This window comes from Pituophis catenifer, unplaced genomic scaffold (assembly GCF_029215685.1).
Source record: "Pituophis catenifer annectens isolate HBS135680 unplaced genomic scaffold, rPitCat1.0.hap2 SCAF_8, whole genome shotgun sequence".
In the NCBI taxonomy this organism is placed as follows: Eukaryota; Metazoa; Chordata; class Lepidosauria; order Squamata; family Colubridae; genus Pituophis; species Pituophis catenifer.
Window position 1 is genome coordinate 5,132,970 of NW_027256888.1, and position 19,075 is coordinate 5,152,044.

The following is a 19,075-nucleotide window of genomic DNA, read 5'->3' on the forward strand; positions in this document are numbered from 1 at the left end:
CCTATGTTATTTAAATTTACCCTCACATCCTTGGAATTAACCGAAAGGCTATTTATTTATTTATTTTATTTACTTCTACAACGCCTCTAATTTTTATCAACAAGGTGTAGAAGATGGATCTACTATTTCTTCCTCCTCGCTAGTTTCCACACCACAGCAGCAAAATTCAACTGTGAGGCTTTGTTCTGTCCCCAACCACACGCACACACACCAACAGACGTTCAAGAGTTAAAGACCAAACCATCCGGCAAAATCCTTTTCCTTATGATAACGGAACTTGGCAACAACCTAGTGGCTGCCTGCCAAGCGTTTATTACTTACGAAGAGGAGAGATAACTTCTCCCCACTTCTGATACATCAAAAGAAACAGCTCAATAATTACGGAGTTAATCAAGTCCAGAGATAATCCAGCAAAGTCTATAGCAAAAGTCCGGCAATGCAGAATGGCGTGGAAGCTTTCAGCTTTGTTCGTCACAAGGTTTGACTGGCCACCACGCTCCCTTTTATATCCTGTGGAGTGTGGTCCAGTGACTCAGCCTAATCTCGGACACGCCTTTTCTTCTGTTGCACGCGCTTATCTCTGCGACGCTGGCATGGATCCAGCCAAGACTCATTACCCTCATCACTGTCCATCTGTGGCTGCGTGGACGTGCTTGGCCCCGGCCCTATCTCTTGCCCTTCGGCGGACACCGAAGGCATTGCCAGAGAGGAGGGTCCTGGAGAGGGAGGCCTTGCCAACTCCTCCCCTTCACTCTCGGAGTCCTCTCCTGACGATGACACAGGCTCCGGTAACGGAGCCACAATAGGCTTTCATGCCTAAGGCAGGACTAGAACTCACCGTCTCCTGGTGATTGACCCAAAATCCCCGTGTCAGCTTTTGTGTCTAAGGTGGGTCTAGAACTCACCGTCTCCTAGCGTTTGGCTTAAAGTCACCCAACCGACTTTCATGCCTAAAATGGGACTAGAACTCACTGTCTCCTGGTTCCCAAGCCTGGCACCTTTAACCACTAATGCTATAATCCATCCCAAGATATTTCTGCTAGGAAAATTATGTAAAGTAATACCTTATAACCATTGTCTTGTTTGGGATTGTGAGATGCAGTAACCATAATTCCAGCAGCAAGTTTGAGGTGGGTTACCGTATATGGCTGTAGGAAACGAGAAGAAAAATATTAAGAAGGAAGAAGGCTGACGTCCATGGAGATTCTCGGTCATAGTTGTCCAAAAGATGCTTTTTCAAGAGACAACTGGACTGTCTGGTTTTTTTCTTTTGAAGAAGTTTCGCTTCTCATCCAAGAAGCTTCTTCCGCTCTGACTGGGTGGTGGGGAATGGAAGGATTTATTTATTTATTTATTTACTTACTTACTTACTTACTGATTGATTGATTGATTGATTGATTGAATTTCTATACCGCCCTTCTCCCAAAGGACTCAGGGCGGTGAACAGAATAAGATTTCATATACATACAATATTTTTTTTTATAAACAGTAAATAATAAATTGAGTCAACTTGGTGTATCCGCTAAGACCTTGGCATAGAATTTAGGTGTTTATGCTAGCCCTGCTTGTTGAAACAGAAAGGTCTTCGGGGCACGTCGGAAAGTGCGAAGATCTGGGATTATTCGTATTCCAGGGGGTATTTTGTTCCAAAGAGTAGGTGCCCCCACAGAGAAGGCTCTCTCCCTTGGAACTACTAGACGACATTGTTTTAATGATGGTACTATGAGTAGGCCTACTCTGTGAGAGCGTATTGGTTGGTGGGAGGTTATCGGTTGCAGCAGGTGGTCTCGTAAGTACTCAGGTCCTAAACCATGGAGTACTTTAAAGGTAAGAACTAACACCTTGAAGCGCACTCGGAAGGTCACCAGAAGCCAGTGCAACTCGCGTAGAAGAGATGTTACATGTGAGCGCCATGTTGCTCCCATAATTACTCGCACGGCCGCATTCTGTCCGCGGATTGATACTCCTTGCAGACAGCTGGTCATTTGCATCCTTTTAGAGAGCCGCTGAGGCCACTTGGAGGTCTGTCTGTATCCTCAGAGTCACCTGAGTAGCGCAAATGGGGGCGGAGCCTTCTTGGAACTGCTGAAGGGAGTGTGTTGTGTGCTGTGTTTCCTGCAGGATGTTTCCTTCCCTGTGTCCCTTCACTGTCGAACACAGATGCAGGCTGTTCCGGACGAGTCTGTGCTGTCTGCATCTCAAACCGAAGCGCGAACGGTTCCTGTAGTCTGCAATTTTTCTGGAAATCCGTTCATACTCCCGCACCATTCGAAGGTCATTCATCCCAAAGTCCATAGCTAAATGTCTAGAGAGATTCTCAGTTATCCAGGTCATCTGTCAGGCTTCGATGCTATCTCAAAATAAATGAACTTCCAAACTGTCAATCTTTAAGGAAATTTTCTCTTTATTCGAGCACAGCAACCGGATCCTGGCTCTTCGCGGTCAATACTGACCTTTGCCCCCCAATCCCTCCCTTTCCGATCCCCAATTCTCTGCTTCTCATTGGCTCTCTTCCAAGTCACTCTCCTGATTCCTTTTCCCGTCAGTTCACAGGAATGCTTCCCTCCTCCTCATCTCCAAGGCGACCGAATCTTCAAAGGGATTTAGCAGGCAAAAGTTCAAGCTTCATCCTCCCTTTTCTATGTCAGCGCTGAGACGCTGACAGTCATCGTTGTCCTGAAGGTGCTTTTTTCAGTGAAGAGACACAGGGGAGAAAACACCCCACAAAAAGCACAGCTCCACAACGCAGTCCCCTGAGGTGACTCTGAGGACACAGACAAACCTTCAAGTGGCCTCAATGACTCTCTAAAAAGGATGCAAATGATCAGCTGTCTGCAAGGAGTATAAATCCTTCCATTCCCCACCATCCAGTCAGAACTGAGGAAGCTTCTTGGATGAGAAGTGAACCGTCTTCAGAGAAAAAACCAGAAAGTCCAGTTGCCTCTTGAGAAAAAAACCACCTTTGGGAAGGCTTCTTGTTTAGCCTTTTTACAATCTGCAAAAATGGCACTAACTGCCATCTTCTTTTAATGACCCCATAATCCAGTGGTGAAATTCAATTTTATTTTTAATACCGCTTCTGTGGTCTTGGTTTGGTGGGCGTGGTGTGGCTTGGTGGGCGTGGCAGGGGAAGGATACTGCAAAATCTCCATTCCCACCCCACTCCAGGGGAAGGATACTGCAAAATCCCCATTCCTTCCCCACTCCTGGGGGAAGGATATTGCAAAATCTCCATTCCCATCCCACTCTGGGGCCAGCCAGAGGTGGCCTTTGCCGGTTCTCCGAACTACTCAAAATTTCTGCTACCGGTTCTCCAGAACCTGTCAGAATCTGCTGGATTTCACCCCTTTTGGGGTGGAATCTGGGCAATTGAATGGAGCTGTGTGTTTACTGGCCGGATTCCTTTCCTGTTGCCAATGCGGAGGTTTTTTTTTCAGCAGATATAGTCTCATTGTGCCAAGAGAGAGAAATATCTGCCTCTACCTAGGATGGAAAAAGCACCTTTGGGAGAAAGAATCCAGATAAATTTCACCTCCCTAACTTCTGGGGACATCTTCACTTCACTGGAGGATTACCCGCCTTCCGGTTTCCGGTTCCGGTCATTGTGCTAGCAAGATGGATTTGGAGTTAGCTCCTGTCACGATCTTGCCAACTTCCTAGCCTGGGCGGCTTTGTTTTGCCGCCGCCGGCCCCAGAGAGGCGGCTACAAGCGGAGAGGAACTAGGAGCGTGTTAGGAGTGGCAATCCGGCACGCGAAAGTGAATCTCTCCTGTCCCAGGCTGAGAAGGCAGCGCCAGTAATGGCGGCTCCGTAGCGATGATTGCCCATATTGGAAGGGAAACCTGATCGCGACGGACAAGGTGCCCTACACCTTCAATTAAATAAGAGCTAATGGAGACGGTGTTTTGACTCTTCTGAGAGCCCCACTGGATATGCTGAGGTGGTGAGATCTATGAAAAGTGCCCTATGTGTGGTTGGAGCAAAGACGGGATAGCGGCTACGTGTGTCCCACTCCTTACTTGTGGAGCCGATTTTGAACTGTGCTGGCTGAATAGAACATTTGAAAAGGATCGAGTTGTGAGCTGTATCTGGTGGAGGGTGTGATTGATTTTGGGTTGATCTCCTGCTCCTTTCTTATATTTTCTATAGAGGATTTGGGAGGACCTGTGACTGAACAAACAGCTATACTTTTTGCTAGAAATCTATTACCCTTTCCCCACCCCCTTTTCCTCTCAACGTGCTTACTAAAGAGTGTGTGTGCAGAATAGCGCTATACCCCCATCTAGTGGAGATCTTTATTATAACCTGTGTATAGCAACTCCAGGAAGAGAAGAATTCTGCCGAGTAATATTTTTTGGACTTTTTTTTTTCTTTCTCTTTACTTTTCTTTCCTCTCTGAACTATGTATTGAATACTACCTGTCAGGCTTCGGTGCTATCTTAAATAAACTTCATTCTCAAACGCAAAGTCTCTAATGAATCAATTTTAATTAAGAATAGAAAAATCCGACATTCCTGAACTCTGGTTGCAGCCAAACTGGCCCCTACTTCCAACCCCCTCCTCTTCCGCTCTCCAACCCCAATGTCCCATTGGCCATCATGCAGATCCATCTCTACGTCCCGGCACGTTCTTTTCACAGGAATGTGCCCCCCACCCTCCGTCACCCAGGTAACACTATCTGTTGCATACAGAAAACTAGGTAAAAGTTCATCTCAGCAATAAATCAACGCTTCTGCTCTCTGCTTCATTTCGTTCATGTCAGCGCTGGAAGAGAACCTAATTTGGAATGCTGACACTACCCCTACTACCGATTAGACTGCTCACCTGATTAATTCAAATCTTGTTTACCCTTGATTACCCCCTTTTTTTGGAATTGATCGGATAAAATCTTTTCAATCAAAATGTCAACGGCAACATCAGTGGTAACCACAAAAACTGGGAAAAAAGTCTTGACATTCCCTATGGTCGCTGCTACGGCTATCACGGCTACACCCACCTCATCGCCTTCGTCTGCCAGGTCACTGGATGATATGGTTGCTGCAGGGAAACCACCATCGTTATCAAGCTTACAGAACATGCTGCAGGCAATGTATGAAGTGATGACCAAAAATCAAGAAGTTATTTCTAAAAATTTAGAGGACTTAACATCAGATATTAAAGGGGAGCTGGGAGCCGTTAGAAATGATATCAAAATGTTGAATGAGAGCTTGGAAGGTGTTCAGGGGGTGTTGACGCAACAGGAGAGTAAAATACAAGACATTGAAAGGAGGATGGGACGATGTGAGAAAAGACAAGATGGAGAGGAAAGGGAACAAATAGCGGTGAACAGGGTCCTTGGAAGAGGAAATTATTTTTCTGGAAATGGAACGATCATCTTTCTATCTGAGGATTCAAAACGTCGTGGAAGAAAGGGGGGAGCCGTTAAGAGATATAGTAGCAGAAATATTGGCTGGGACTTTGGAGATCAACAAAGGAAGAGGTTTTGAGGGATATAGACGATGTGTTTCCAATGTTGGGACAAATGGTACGTTTGGTTGAACAACAGACGCCCAAAAAGTCAAGTATAACCAGGATTATGTTTAATATATGTTAAATCTGACTGAAGCCTACATACCAAAGAAAGTGTAAATATCATGTAAAGTTCCTGTCGCAATCATTTGTTTGACTATTTCTTTTTTTTTTTTGATGTATTGTTTTAAATATATATATATATATATATATATATTAAAAAAAGAGGATTACCCGCCTTCCCAAAAGTGAGAAGACACAGGCTGGGGAGGGCGGGGGGGTGGGGGGGGCGCTGTCTTCCAATGTTACCCACCCCTATACAAAGCAACAACTTTTAACAAGCAGAGGCAACAAACGTTAACAACCCGTCGGTCTCCACAAAGGCTTAAATTCACTAGAGGTTAATGCTTTTCAAATGCCCCAAGTCGTCCTCGACTTACAACAATTCACTGAGTGACCGTTTGAAGTCACGACACTGAAAAAAAGGGACTTAAGACCATTTTTCACACTTATGACCGTTGCCCCGTCTTTTTACGGTCACCTGATCAAAATTTAGACGCTTGGCTATCGACTCATGACGGTTGCAGCGTCCCAGGTGTGTGTGTGTCAAGTGATCCCCTTCTGCGACCTTCCACCGAGCCAATGGGAAAGCCAGATTCACCTAACAACTGTGTGACTAGCTTAACGTCTGCAGTGATTCGTTTAACGGGGGCAAGAAAGGTCGCAAAATGGAGCAATACTCCCTTAACAAATGTCTTGTTAGCAATAGAAAGTTTGGCCTGAAATGTTGACCGTAAATTGAGGACTACCTGTATAGGAAGTATTTATGATTTCATAGACACTTTTATGTTGTAATGACACGCAAAATGACTTGTTGAGGTGGACAGCTGTAGAAATCAAACAGATATAGAGAGTTTTTTGGGGATACTACGGAAGCAGTTCTACGGTGTGTGCCTTGCTTCGGAAGCGTGTACAAGCGACAAAAACCACAACAAAAATCCTACCACAAAAGGAGTTGGTGTGATCTGGGAGAAAAGGTAGACAGGAACCCCCTGGGTGACGAACGCGGTGGCAGTGAGTCTTGCAAACCTAACAGCCAGAAAGGAAGGAAATTAAAGGTCAAACTTGAATTCCATCACCATGAATTTAGCCCTTGCGGTTGTGTTTAGTGGGCACCTGAAGCCGCTTTACGTATTATTTTTTTACCCAACAGAAGCAAAAGCTGATGTTTTATAAACTAAACATTTGTAAGGGGGGGGGGGGGGGTAAGGATAGGCAGCATGAAAAAATTACTAAATAAACAAGTCAGCTCAATCCAATGAATTGATTAGTTGAAACATGAACACGTTTAGTAAAAAATGAATATATTCCCCATTATATTTTATATATAATGAGTGTTTTAACTTACTGCACCTGTGTATGGTTTGCCAATTGCACAGTGTCAGACAGGACAGCGCTCCAGAGGATCGTCATTGCCCAGAGGATCATTGGTTACCCTCTCCCCTCTTTGGAAGAGCTTTCAGATCCTTTAAAGATGCCTTAAAGATCCCGTAAAGATGAATAATGACTGCCTAGACCCGTGATGGCGAACCTATGGCACGCGTGCCACAGGTGGCACACGGAGCCATCTCTGCAGGCACGCGAACCGTTACCCTAGGTTTCCCTTACTGCGCAGGCGCGTGCGCCGTCCAGCTGATTTTAGGCTGGCCCCACCCACACCGCCACCCCCCTCCCGGGAGTCGCCACACAGCCCGTTTTGGATGACAGGTAAGTACAGGCCTCGCACGGAGGCTCGGGGAGGGTGAAAAACGGGCCTCCCGGAAATCCGGAAACGACCCGTTTCTGGCCTCCGGAGGGCCTCCGGAGAGCTGGGGGAGGCCGTTTTCGCCTTCCCCAAGCTCCAGGAAAGCTTCCGGAGCCTGGGGAGGGTGAAAAATGGGCCTACCGGAAGTCTGGAAATGGGCTGTTTTTGGCCTCCGGAGACTTCAGGGAGCCCAAAACGGGTTGCGAGGGGTTGTGCACGCATATGTGTGTGTGGGGGTATGGGCGGATGCGCAGGGTGCGGGGAAGCGTGGGGGGGGGGACGCACGCATGGGGGGGCATTGCATTATGGATATGTGCACACGACCCCCCCACGTTCCCCCCCCCCGGCTTTTGACGCGTGACGGCAAAAAGGTTTTGCAAGGTAGACTGAACTGAGGTTAAAAAAGTTATAATATTTCCTTGTGATTCAATAAAAAAGAAGATTAACAACTGAAAACAACCGGGGGACTCAGGAGGCCCTCCCGAGCTCCGTTTTCACTGGCAGAGGCAGCCAGTCACTGTTTCCAGAGTGGCCCCGCGGGCCACATCTAAGCACCCTAAGGATCCGGCCCGCGGGCCTTGAGTTTGACACCGCTGCTCTAATTGGACAAGCTGTCAGCCCCGGAGGCCATCTTTTTCTTCAGGGCTGCCACACTTAGTGCTGTGGGAAACTAGGAGGGGGGATTGCTAGCCATAACAACATTCTTTTCTCTGGGAGTCAAGGACATCCTGCCCTGCACCTGGAGTGTCGTGACTGGGAGGCCCAATCTCCAGTTGGGACGGCGTATTGATTGGACCATGTGATGGACATGTGGGTACAAAGGGACTATGTTTTGGGTGGGGAAAACCTGGGGGCTTTCAGATTCGGGTTTTCGCAGATGTGCCGATATGACATCTCTAATAAAATGGAACTTTGAGGAACTTTTCGCCTCAGGAGTCTTTTTTCGTTGGGTGTGTTACTTGGAACTCTGATACAAGCATTGCAAGAATTGTGACGAATACCTTTTGCTGCTACCACCAGTTGACGGATGGGCCCGCGCATCGTAGCCTATAACCACTCCTCTATTTTTCAGGTCAGTGATGTTCTTTTCCAGATACCTACAAAATCCCTACAAGCAAAACAAAGCAGTCAATTTTAGCAGTTTTATTAAGCTGTCTTGGTTTTGGCACACCTTCCCTAGACGAACAGTTGGGAGGAGAAGGCGTAGCGTGCAAAAGCAAACATTCACAGTACAGTAGTGGCCAAAATTGTGGAAACCTTTTGGGAAAAGTGTATTTTTGAGGTTTGATGGCTAATAACACCACTTTTTTTTAGAGTTTCAAGATAATCTTACTCCATTGCTGGAATGGCCTGGGAATAGCCCAGATCTCAACCCCATTGAAAATCTAGGGAGCTGACTAAAGAAACTTGTTAGTCAGAAGCGACCCAGCAATAAAACTCAGTTAACAGAAGCCATCATTCAATCTTGGTTTCACATGATAACATCTGCAGAACTCAAAGACTTGGTTCTCTCCATGGGAAGACGTTGTAAGTCCGTAATTCATGCTAAAGGTTACCCAACTATTAACTGACATCGTGATAATTTTTGTATATCTCGTTTTTTCTAGGGTGATCATTTTTGTATATCTCGTTTTTTCTACGTGCTTCACTTTTCTTCTTTATCCTGTAACTGCTATTCTAATAGCAATCCTTCATAAAAGTTATTGCATTACCTTCTTCATTAAATTATCTTTCCATTGATATATAATTTTACGATACTACTCCAAAAAAAAAAAAAAAGCGGTGTTATTAGCTAGTTTTAGAAAACACAATTTTCCCAAAACGTTTCCACAATTTTGGCCACTACTATAAGTAAAATTATATAGGGACTCCTCAACCTACAATCGCAATGGAGTCCCCAACCTGATGTCGCTAAGTGAGACATTGGTGAAGTGAGTTTCATGTCATTTTACGACTTTCCATGCCACGTTTTGTGACGTCGTTAAATTAGTAGCGTGGTTGTTAAGTGAATCTTGTTTCGGCCTGTTATAAGGTTGCAGATATTCGCAGGATCGCAGGACACAGCAACCGTCATAAATGTGAGTCAGTTGTCAAGTATCCAAATATAAATCACGTGCGTGACCACGAGGATGCTGCAATGGTCGTTAAGTGTGAAACATGATTGTAAGTCACTTTTTTCAGTGCCATTGTAACTTCAAATGGCCATGAAGTGAACTGTTAAGTAAGTAAGTCATTAACTGGTCATTAAGTAAGCCAAGGACTACCTGGACACTGCAGGGTATCAGAAGAAATCAGAAGTAGTTTCACGCAGCCTGTTAGATTGAAAACTGGAACGTACAGGTAGTCCTTGACTTACGACGGTTCACTTAGTGACCGTTCGAAGTTACAAGAGCACTGAAAAAGGTGACGTGTGACCGTTTTTCACACTTACGACAGTCGCTGCATCGCCATGATCAAAATTCAGCCGCTTGGCCTCTGACTCATATTTATGACGGTTGCAGTGTCCCGGGGTTACGTCATTCCCTTTTGCGACCTTCTGACAAGCAAAGTCAGAAGCCAAATTCACTCAACAACCGTGTCACTAACTTAACAACTGCAGCGATTCGCTTAACAACGGAGTCCAGGGTAGTCGTAAAATGGGGCAAAAGTTGCTGAAGAAATGCCTCGCTTAGCCACGGAAATTTTGGACGCGCTTGCGGTCGTACCTCGAGGACGGCCTGCATAGATGGGAAGGAAAAGATGGATGAAAAAAACAAGCTGAATTGCTCTCAATGTGCATTGAAACATTATCCAGAAAAGAAAAGTTTCAGAAGAAAACAGAAGGTTTAATTCAACTACATATGCTAGTTTTCTGGCTGCTCAAGAAATAGTCAGGCACGGGAAGGATTTTGTGGCTCCCGGTGTTTTCTTTTCTGTGGGAAAGGAGTCCAAATGGCTCTTTGAGTGTTTAAGGTTGCAGGCCCCTGGTATAAGGTTTCCTGCCTGACGAGGGGGTTGGACTAGAAGACCTCCAAGGTCCCTCCCAACTCTGTTATTCTATTCTATATTCTAAGTCAGAGAAATAATTGTTTCAGAAAGAATTGTTAGTCGCATATCCAACTTTCTTTAGTGTGGCCATTGCTTGGAAAATGGGAACCCAACTGCCTTTATGCACGCAGAAGTAACTCCGATACCTGGGAAGTCTGAATAATAGTCAAGTCATTCATCTGTGATGTTCCTGCTCCCATCGCCGCTCGTAGTCCTGCCGTCCCAAATTCCATACGCGAGCCGAAACATTTCAATAGTTCTTCGGTGTTTCCCGTGGCAATCAGCTGCTTTACTATTTCCAAGGTTTTAGGATTCTGCAAAATATGATAAACTTGAGTTTAGTTATGTCCTCTTGTTGTATACGTGTTGGGTGCACTGCAGGAGAGCGTTTCATGTTGCAACAAAAATCTATCTATCTATCTATCTATCTATCTATCTATCTATCTATCTATCTATCTATCATCTATCTATCTATCTATCTATCTATCAATCATCTATCTATCTATCTATCATCTATCTATCTATCTATCTATCTATCTATCTATCATCTATCTATCTATCTATCTATCATCTATCTATCTATCTATCTATCATCTATCTATCTATCTATCTATCTATCTATCTATCTATCTATCTATCTATCTATCGTCTGCCTGCCTGCCTATCTACAGTATCTATCTATCTATCTATCTATCTATCTATCTATCTATCTATCTATCTATCTATCTATCTATCTATCTATCATCTACCTACCTACCTACCTACAGTATCTATCTATCTATCTATCTATCTATCTATCTATCTATCTATCTATCTATCTATCTATCTATACACACAGACATATACACACACACACACACACATATCTCATCATCATCATCACCATTTAATGACCCCATAATACTTTGCGGGCTGAAGTCTGGGCAACTGAATGGAGCTAGTAGAGTGTTTTAATGGCCGGATGCCTTTCCTGTCGCCTATGCGGAGTTTTGTTCAGCAGATATATTCTCACTGTGCTCAGAGAGAAAAATATCTGCCTCTACATAGGTTCGAACTCACAGCCTCCTGATACACACACGCACACATCAGAGATGGGTTTCAGCAGGTTCTGACCAATTCTGGAAAACCGGTAGCGGAAATTTTGAGTAGTTCGGAGAACCGGTAGAAAAAATTCTGACTGGCCCCGCCCCCATCTATTCCCAGCTGATTGGGAGGAAATGGGGATTTTGCAATATCCTTCCCCTGGAGTGGGGTGGGAATGGAGATTTTACAGTGTCCTTCCCCTGCCACGCCCACCAAGCCACACCCCGCCCACCAAGCCATGCCACACCCACAGAACCGGTAGTAAAAAATTTTGAAACCCACCACTGACACCCATTTAATATGTATACAGCAAGTTCTCGATTTACGACCGCAATGGAGCCCAAAATTTGAAATCCACGCTTGATACCGTACTGCAAAATTTTTGCACTTTCTATTTTATGATATTTAGTGACAGAAGCAAACACTCTTCCAACCTTTTGCTGACGGTTAACCTAAAACCATTCTGAGTATATAAAACGGCAGATATTTTAATTGAATTCAAGGCAAAGAACATTTTGCAATACCAGATTATTTAGTCGTAACTGACTGAATTGTTCGTTCCTGTGTCCCAGACGGCCACTTGGTTCGTTCAAAGATTACAATATCGGCCCACGTAACGGCTTGCCAAATTCAATTCCTTTTTCGCAACAGGCACAGTTCGGCTTCTCGGAGGAGGGATCCAACAGAACTTTACTTAAGGTTTTGTAACTTTCTGCCCCTCTGAGCTACTTGCTTAAGAGTGGGGACTGTTGCAAATCTGCTTTACTAATAGGGGCTCTGAGGGAGCGACAACCTAAAAGGTTTTTGCAGAATATGCTTGCTCAATTAAAACGCAATTCTGCTTGCAACTTGCATCAGGCTCGGCTGAATGATTAATCCGTTGCAAGCGGCCTCTGGTTCCAGAAATTCTCCTATTCTTAGGTTCTTGAGATCAAGAGTCGCTCTGTACATTTGATTTATTGGTTCCTTTCAATATGTTCTTGGATTTTTATTCTGCTTTTTTAATCTGTCATGCCAGGTGGAGAATGTACAGTGCCTAATACTCCTTTTTCCTCCTATTTTCTCCATAAACAACAATGTTGGTTTGAGAGACAGGGACTGGCCCAAAATTACCCGGCTGGATTTCATGGCTAAGGCAGGACTAGAACTCACAGTCACCTGGTGATTGGCCTGGAATTATCCGGCCAATTTTCATGCCTAAAACAAGAGTAGAACTCAAAGTCACCTGGTGATTGGCCTGGAGTTATGCAGCCAATTTTCATGTCTAAGGCAGGACTAGAACTCACAGTCACCCGGTGATTGGCCTGAAGTTATCCAGCCAGTTTTCATGCCTAAGACGAAAATAAACTCTCAGCCACACAATGATTGGCTCAAAGTCTCCCAGCTGGTTTTCATGCCTAAGGCAGGCGGGACTAGAACTCACAGTCACCTGGTGATTGGCCTGGAGTTATGCAGCCAATTTTCATGTCTAAGGCGGGACTAGAACTCAGTCACCCGGTGATTGGCCTGAAGTTATCCAGCCACTTTTCATGCCTAAAACGAGAATAGAACTCTCAGCCACCCTATGATTGGCTCAAAGTCTCCCAACCGGCTTTCATGCCTAAGGCAGGCGGGAGTAGAACTCACAGTCATCTGGTGATTGGCCTGAAGATATGCAGCCAGTTTTCATGTCTAAGGTGGGACTAGAACTCACAGTCACCTGGTGATTGGCCTGAAGTTATCCAGCCAGTTTTCATGCCTAAGACGAGAATAGAACTCTCAACCGCCGATGATTGGTTCAAAGTCTCTCAGCTGGTTTTCATGCCTAAGGCAGGTGGGACTAGAACTCACAGTCACCTGGTGATTGGCCTGGAGATATGCAGCCAGTTTTCATGGCTAAGGCAGGACTAGAACTCACAGTCACCCTGTGATTGGCCTGAAGATATGCAGCCAGTTTTCATGGCTAAGGCGGGACTAGAACTCACAGTCACCCGGTGATTGGCCTGAAGTTATCCAGCCAGTTTTCATGCCTAAAACGAGAATAGAACTCTCAGCCGTGCAATGATTGGCTCAAAGTCTCCCAGCCGGCTTTCATGCCTAAGGAAGGCGGGATTAGAACTCACAGTCACCTGGTGATTGGCCTGAAGATATGCAGCCAGTTTTCATGTCTAAGGCGGGACTAGAACTCACTGTCACCCGGTGATTGGCCTGAAGTTATCCAGCCAGTTGTTAAGTGGATAACGCTGCAGTGGATAAGTTAGTTAGTAACCCAGTTATTCCCCATAGACTCGGCTTGTCAGATGGTCGCAAAAGGAGATCACTTGACCCAGCAATGGTCATAACTATGAACCAGTTGCTAAGTGTCTGTATTTTGGTCACGTAACTGTTGGGGATGCTGCGACGGTCGTACGGGTAAAAAATGGCCTTATTTCTCTTTTTCCCGTTGTAACTTTGAACGGTCACTAAATGAACCATCATAAGTCGAGGACCGCCTATATTTATTCACAGTCTGGAATGGTATCAAAAATATTGCAATTAGACGGGGGGGGGGGGGTGTCCGTGCTGAGGCTCGGACCGTTTAAACCGTTTAAATATAATTTGAAATAACTAATTTTTAGCCCCCCCCCCAAAGGTTTAAATTTTAACTTCTAAACGTGAATCCTTATTTTCTAACCAGACAGCAGTTAGGATTTATCAATTTATGTTCTCCAAGATTTAGGAATAATTTCAGGTATTTTATGGCTCAGGAGTTTAGAGGTTTGTTTTGTTTTTAGCAGTTCTCTGCATAATTTTATATTGTTGCTTTTCGGTGTTTATTTTTCTACTCTCCATCTACTTAGCTTAATTTTATCCTTTTTTGTATACTTTTTGGTTTTGTTTTTTTAGAATAGAATTCTTTATTGGCCAAGTGTGATTGGACACACAAGGAATTTGTCTTGGTGCATACGCTCTCGGTGTACATAAAAGAAAAGATACGTTCATCAAGAATCATAAAGTACAACACTTAATGATAGTCATAGGTTACAAATAAGAAGTCAGGAAACAATATCAATATAAATCGTAAGGATACCAGCAACAAGGTTACAGTCATATAGTCATAAGTGGGAGAAGATGGGTAGTGGGAACGATGAGAAGAGTAATAGTAGTGGAGACTTAGTAAATAGTCTGACAGTGTTGAGGGAATTACTTGTTTAGCAGAGTGATGGCGTTTGGGAAAAACCTGTCCTTGTGTCTAGTTGTTCTGGTGTGCAGTGCTCTATAGCGTCGTTTTGAGGGTAGGAGTTGAAACAGTTTACGTCCAGGTTGCGACATATTCTACTCTACTCTTTCCTATTCTATTCTATTCTATTCTATTCTATTCTATTCTATTCTATTCTATTCTACTCTACTCTACTCTACTCTTTCCTATTCTATTCTATTCTATTCTATTCTATTCTATTCTATTCTACTCTTTCCTATTCTATTCCTAATTCTATTCTATTGTATTCTATTGTATTCTATTCTTCTATTCTATTCTACTCTTTCCTATTCTATTCCTATTCCTTATTCTATTCTATTCTATTCTATTCTATTCTATTCTATTCTATTCTACTCTTTCCTATTCTATTCCTATTCCTTATTCTATTCTATTCTATTCTTATATTCTATTCTCTTCTTATATTCTATTCTACTCTATTCTACTCTTTCCTATTCTATTCCTATTTCTTATTCTATTCTATTCTATTCTATTCTATTTTCTATTCTATTCTTCTATCTATTCTATTCTACTCTACTCTATTCTACTCTTTCCTATTCTATTCCTATTCCTTATTCTATTCTATTCTTATATTCTATTCTATTTTTTATTCTATTCTTCTATTCTATTCTATTCTATTCTATTCTATTCTATTCTATTCTATTCTATTCTATTCTACTCTTTCCTATTCTATTCTATTCCTATTCCTTATTCTATTCTATTTTCTATTCTATTCTACTCTTTCCTATTCTATTCATATTCCTTATTCTATTCCTTATTCTATTCCCTATTCTATTCTATTCTACTCTATTCTACTCTACTCTTTCCTATTCTATTCCTATTCCTATTCCTATTATTCCTTTTTCTATTCTATTCTATTCTATTCTATTCTATTCTATTCTATTCTATTCTATTCTATTCTATTCTATTCTACTCTACTCTACTCTTATTCTTATTCTATTTTTTGAAAAATTGACAGGGCTGATTAATTGAACGTAACCACTAGGATACCAAAATGTTCTAGAAAGCTATAAAATTCAATTTGGACCATCACATGTCCTAAGCACCACGTGCTTGTAGAAGACGCTGTGTACTTCAGCCTATTCATAAAATCAAAACCCAGAATGATTAAATTTATGTGATTCAATGCTCGCTCTATGCTGTGCTATCTTACGTAGGACACAATGAGGTGTATCACATGAGTTGCGTTAGGCTTGCAAGACCCTACTACCAAGACAAGAGGACTTTTAAATGCCCAGTTGAATGGAAATAACCAAGCAAACCGAATACCAGAATTAACCATTAGCACCAGTCAACGGTATTTGTGAAGCGTTTTTGAATGTCCAGTTGACTGAGTTTCATTTTTAATGAATAAATTAATAATAAGTAATAATAATAATAATCATATATTTTAAGAAGATACTTGGTTGACACCTAGGACGCTGGCAGCAACCCGCATCAACCATTAGCACCAGTCAATGGTATTTGTGATGCATTTTTGAATGTTCAATTGACTTGAGTTTCATTTTTAATAAATAAATTAATAATAATAATAATAATCGTATATTTTAAGAAGTTACTTGGTTGATACCTAGGACGCTGGCAGCAACCTGTATCAACTACTAGCACCAGTCAATGGTATTTATGATACATTTTTAAATGATCAGTTGATTTGAGTTTCATGTTTAATGAATAAAAGAGATAATAATAATACCGATAATAATAATCCCATCTAATTTCAAAGTATGGGCATATTGACCAAAGACTCAAAACCACAACTTACAATTCACGACTGCAGTACAACTTACGACCGCAATTGAGCCCAAAAGTTATGTTGCTAACCTTTGTGAGGTGAGCTTTGCCTCGTTTTACGACTTTCCTCACCCCGTTTGTTAAGTGAATCCCTGCAGTCCGTAAACGAGTCACACGGTTACTAACACAGTGAATCCGCGTTCCCTCACTGACGTTTGCTTTTCAGAAGGTTGCAAAACGGGAGCCCGGTACGACGCTTCCACCGTCATAAACGCGAGTCGAATTGTCAAGCATCTGAGCGTAAGGGGATGCTTGCAACAATTGGTTGTAAGTCTGAAAACCGGCCTCAAGTTCCTTTTTTTCCCCCAGTGCTGTTGTAATTTTGGACGGTCACTAAATGAACTGTTGTAAGCCGAGGACTACCTGCCCATTGAGCAATGACTCAAAAGCACAAGGCAGTAGTATCCTTTTTGTAACAGCTTAGAGGAAAAACAACCTCCCTTAACCATCTAATCAACCAAGCCAGTTTTGCAAACTGTCTGTCGAGTGCATCTGATTTATTTACTATTAGGAGCAGCCTTGAATGACAGCGAGTAAGCCTCTAGGACTTCAACCCGGAAGCTGCCGGTTCAAATCCCACTTGGGCCTTGGCCTTGAACTCGCATCGGGGAAGCCGGCCAGCAGGAGGAACAAAGGAGGATGGACAAAGATCAAAGCGTTGGCCAGAAATCCAGCAAAACCAGTCTCACCCCCACTGGACACCCCCTTTTTCTTCTGGGGGAGCAAAAAGGGCACCCCATTCCAAACAAGCAATTCAAAGGAATGCCGGGCTTGAGAGCTGGGGGTAATCCCAACACTGATTTTTTTCTTGGGGTGTTTTTTTGGGGGGGGTGCCTGGTTGCAAGAGATCCCCAGCCGAACCCCATTTTTTTCTTCTTGTTTTGGGAACGGCGCCTGGTTGCAACGGATCCCCAGCCAAACCCCCGTTTTTTCTTGGGTTTTTTGGGGGGGGGGCTCCTGGTTGCAACAGATCCCAGGCAAACCCCAATTTTTTCTTGTTTTGCAACAGATCCCAGCTAAACCTCAGTTTTTTCTTGTTTTGCAACAGATCCCAACTAAACCCCAGTTTTTTCTTGGGTTTTTTTTGGGGGGGGGCCTCCTGGTTGCAACAAATCCCAGCTAAACCCCAGTTTTTTCTTGTTTTGCAACAGATCCCAGCTAACCCCCCTTTTTTTCTTGGTTTTTTTGGGAGGGGGGCTCCTGGTTGCAACAGATCCCAGCTAAACCCCAATTTCTTCTTGTTTTGCAACAGATCCCAGCTAAACCCCCGTTTTTTCTTGGGTTTTTTTTGGCGGGGGGGGGGTCCTGGTTGCAACAGATCCCAGGCAAACCCCAATTTCTTCTTGTTTTGCAACAGATCCCAGCTAAACCCCAGTTTTTTCTTGGTTTTTTTTGGGGGGGGGCTCCTGGTTGCAAATAGATCCCAGGCAAATCCCAATTTTTTCTTGTTTTGCAACAGATCCCAACTAAACCCGTTTTTTCTTGGTTTTTTTTGGGGGGGGGGGACCTCCTGGTTGCAAACAGATCCCAGGCAAACCCCAATTTCTTCTTGTTTTGCAACAGATCCCAGCTAAACCCCAGTTTTTTCTTGGTTTTTTTGGGGGGGGCTCCTGGTTGCAAATAGATCCCAGGCAAATCCCAATTTTTTCTTGTTTTGCAACAGATCCCAGCTAAACCTCAGTTTTTTCTTGTTTTGCAACAGATCCCAACTAAACCCCAGTTTTTTCTTGGTTTTTTTTGGGGGGGGGGAGCTCCTGGTTGCAAACAGATCCAAGGCAAACCCCAATTTCTTCTTGTTTTGCAACAGATCCCAGTTAAACCGTTTTTTCTTGGGTTTTTTTTGGAGGGGGGCTCCTGGTTGCAACAGATCCCAGGCAAATCCCAATTTTTCCTTGTTTTGCAACAGATCCCAGCTAAACCCCCGTTTTTTCTTGTTTTTTTTTGGCCGGGGCGAAGTGGGGAGCCTGATTGCAAGAGATCCGAGCCCTGCACCTCTTTCCTAGCCTTGGAACAAAGCCTTAGCAAAAGGAGGGGAGACCACCAGGAAACTCCAAACCCCCCCCCTCCAACCCCGGGATCGATCCTTTGCTGGAGCCCCGCCGGGTGGGTGGGGGGGGAGGGAGATCGGGAATCGAGGCAGCGATCCACCCTCGGGATCCCTTCCGGATCGCTCACCTTGTCCCAGAGAAGCCACTGGGCCGCCGCCGCCCGGGCTCGATCCGCCTCCTCCGCCATCGCGATGCGAAAAGACGTCGCAGGTAAAGAAAGAACCGGGCGGCCGGCTCTCTCCGCAGGCCACGCCCCCACCCCCGGGAGGAGGAGTTAAAGGATGGGGCGGGAACCTCCTCGACCAATCGCAGCACCCGCCTGGGGAGGGGCTCCGCGCGGGGCGGTGGGGGGGGGGATGTCTGCCTTGCCCCGCCCATGGAGGGGACGGGTGGGGGAAAGGAGGAGGGGAGGAGACCAGAATGTATAAATAATAAATAAATAATTAATAATAAGTAAATAATAATAATAAATAATAATAAATAATAATTAATTAACAAATAATTAACAAATAATTAATAATTAATAAATAATTAATAATTATAATTAACAAATAAATAATAATAAATAATAAATAACAA

General features: G+C 43.8%; 1 protein-coding gene across 2 annotated transcripts in view; it reads right to left on the reverse strand.

The window, feature by feature from the left end:
* PGM2 (phosphoglucomutase 2) overlaps positions 1 to 18,713 on the reverse strand; it is a 29,617-nt gene extending 10,904 nt beyond the window's left edge. For both annotated transcript variants that reach the window (XM_070949206.1, XM_070949205.1), the window contains exons 1-5: positions 18,624 to 18,713; positions 10,486 to 10,653; positions 8,314 to 8,420; positions 6,513 to 6,597; positions 1,065 to 1,148 (exon numbers count right to left, since the gene is read on the reverse strand). In XM_070949206.1, the coding sequence (XP_070805307.1) occupies positions 1,065 to 1,148; positions 6,513 to 6,597; positions 8,314 to 8,420; positions 10,486 to 10,653; positions 18,624 to 18,683 (504 nt within the window). In that variant the 5' untranslated portion in view covers positions 18,684 to 18,713. The remainder of the gene's footprint in view (positions 1 to 1,064; positions 1,149 to 6,512; positions 6,598 to 8,313; positions 8,421 to 10,485; positions 10,654 to 18,623) is intronic.
* Positions 18,714 to 19,075: the final 362 nt, after the last annotated feature.